The 2,002-nt window shown below is 40.2% G+C and overlaps 1 protein-coding gene across 1 annotated transcript in view; it reads left to right on the forward strand.

The window, feature by feature from the left end:
• LOC101847330 (voltage-dependent calcium channel subunit alpha-2/delta-3) overlaps positions 1–2,002 on the forward strand; it is a gene marked incomplete at its 3' end in the record, with an annotated part of 301,283 nt that overhangs the window by 82,232 nt on the left and 217,049 nt on the right. The window contains 2 exon segments of the mRNA XM_013081112.2: positions 185–275; positions 1,035–1,497. Of these exon segments, the coding sequence (XP_012936566.1) occupies positions 1,391–1,497 (107 nt within the window).

Here is a 2,002-nt window from a genome sequence, read left to right on the forward strand (position 1 = left end):
GAGAGAGAGAGAGAGAGAGAGAGAGAGAGACAGAGAGAGAGAGAGACAGAGACAGAGACAGACAGAGACAGATAAAGAACGCGTTGTTTATCTACATATATTTATTTGATAAAGAAAATGTTTCAGAATAATTGACAATGAAACTCCATCAACATTTCTTTATAATATTTCTTTCTTTCATCAGATAGCTCTCAGGGAGGTTACAAAGATCCCAGCTGTCGATGAAAGCTCACGGACTCATCAACTCATCCCTCGCCCCCACAGACTTCAATCACGTAATGCCTACTGCTACAACACGCGGATCTTACTATACTCAAAATGACATATTCTTCTGGAGAGTTCTTCTTACATCTTTTACATGCTGAGTCGATTTCTGGAAGAGTAGCGAACGACCTGAGCTGTGGGAACAGATAACGAGGAATTCTGTCCCACCACACCAGTTGAAACCGTGAAAAAAAGTGTTAATATTCTCTAGATAAAATGTTTCGTGGTTGAATTCGCAGAGTCGAGCGCGCGCTCTGATGGTTATGAGATATTTCTGACGCACTGGGAATAGGATTGATTTGCTAGAGTTCTGTGGATGTGGTATTTGTGTGCTAACGATCTCTCACTAGGAATCCCTTAATTTTTTGTTGTTGAGTTGGAGGCTAATTTGAAATGTGCACCGCGATCCCTTGGGGTTGTAAGTGCACGCTTTAATAAAAATGTAAAAAATATTGTTTAAAGTCGAAAAAACTCGCCGCAAGATCATATCTGAATGTGGTATACACGTCGATTTCTTCTATTGACCATCTCCACGTTTTAAACCATTGTGTAGTTCTACGAAAAGAGTAAATTGAAAATAAAAATTGTTGAAAATAAGGGCAAAAACTCTGACCTCTGTTAAGCAAATAATATTATATCATTACAGAAACGCAATTCTGCAAATTTCATTTTTAAAACCTCCCCAAAAAACAGAAGCGTGAGGGGAAAATTAAGCGAAGAGAAAAAGCGTAAACATTTTTCTATATTATTTTATATTCAAATTGATGTAGTGTGGGGTGCATTATTAGTGCACAGGTAAAAAAGAATCTTTGATCGTGAACTAAAAAAAGGTCCTAAAAATGTTTTTTTGAGGAACTGGAAGACACAAAAAAGTTGTACTTGATGTGGAAAATGGGCTGAAGATCTACATTTATGGAGGGACATTGTAATATTGCCAGCCCGCCTTTTATGAATTCCGCTGTAGTATCTACCACTGGTCGGATGTTGTAAACCGTGCCCATGTGAGGTTCCATAGCGCGTGTGTTCAGTAGTTAGAATGCCTGTGGTAGAGTCTAATAGGTTCAGTGTTTGTTGACTATTTCTGGAAAGAAGAATTAATTCTTGAGTGGAGTATATTGTTATAACGATGGCTTTTCGAAACGTGGATATGGCTTTCCTGTGTGTGACTGTGCTTGCAGTGGTGCATTGCTGCTGTGGCCAAAGGATGGATAACGAAGAGAGGGATATTCGGGGGTGAGTACTTTCTAGTGTTCGCTGTCTCTCGCTCACACTATTTTTTCTCTGTTTCTCCCCCACACACTCTCTGTTTCCCTCTCACACACACCATCTCTCTGTTTCTCTCTCTCTCTCTCTCTCTCTCTCTCTCTCTCTCTATCTATCTATCTATCTATCTCACTCAATCGTCTTTATCTTTCCTCCTTTTTTGTGTATGTTACTCTCTTGTAACACCTTTAATCTTCGGAACTTATATGACGTTACTGTGTTGAAAGTGCCGCAAAACATTTACTATGATCTCTCACACTCACTCTCTCTCTCTCTCTCTCTCTCTCTCTCTCTCTCTCTCTCTCTCTTCCGCCCCTCCCCCTACCCCCGCCCTTCCGCCGTTAAGTGGCAAGTCGAAAGGTTTGGAGGGGTTGGATATAGCAGGTCGACGTGCCCAATACTTAATCATGTTGTTATCCAATATGATAGTTCTAATGAAAGAGAAAGAATGGAAGAGATAGAGATAGAGAAAGAG

Source organism: Aplysia californica, unplaced genomic scaffold (genome assembly GCF_000002075.1).
Source record: "Aplysia californica isolate F4 #8 unplaced genomic scaffold, AplCal3.0 scaffold00116, whole genome shotgun sequence".
Classification (NCBI taxonomy): Eukaryota; Metazoa; Mollusca; class Gastropoda; order Aplysiida; family Aplysiidae; genus Aplysia; species Aplysia californica.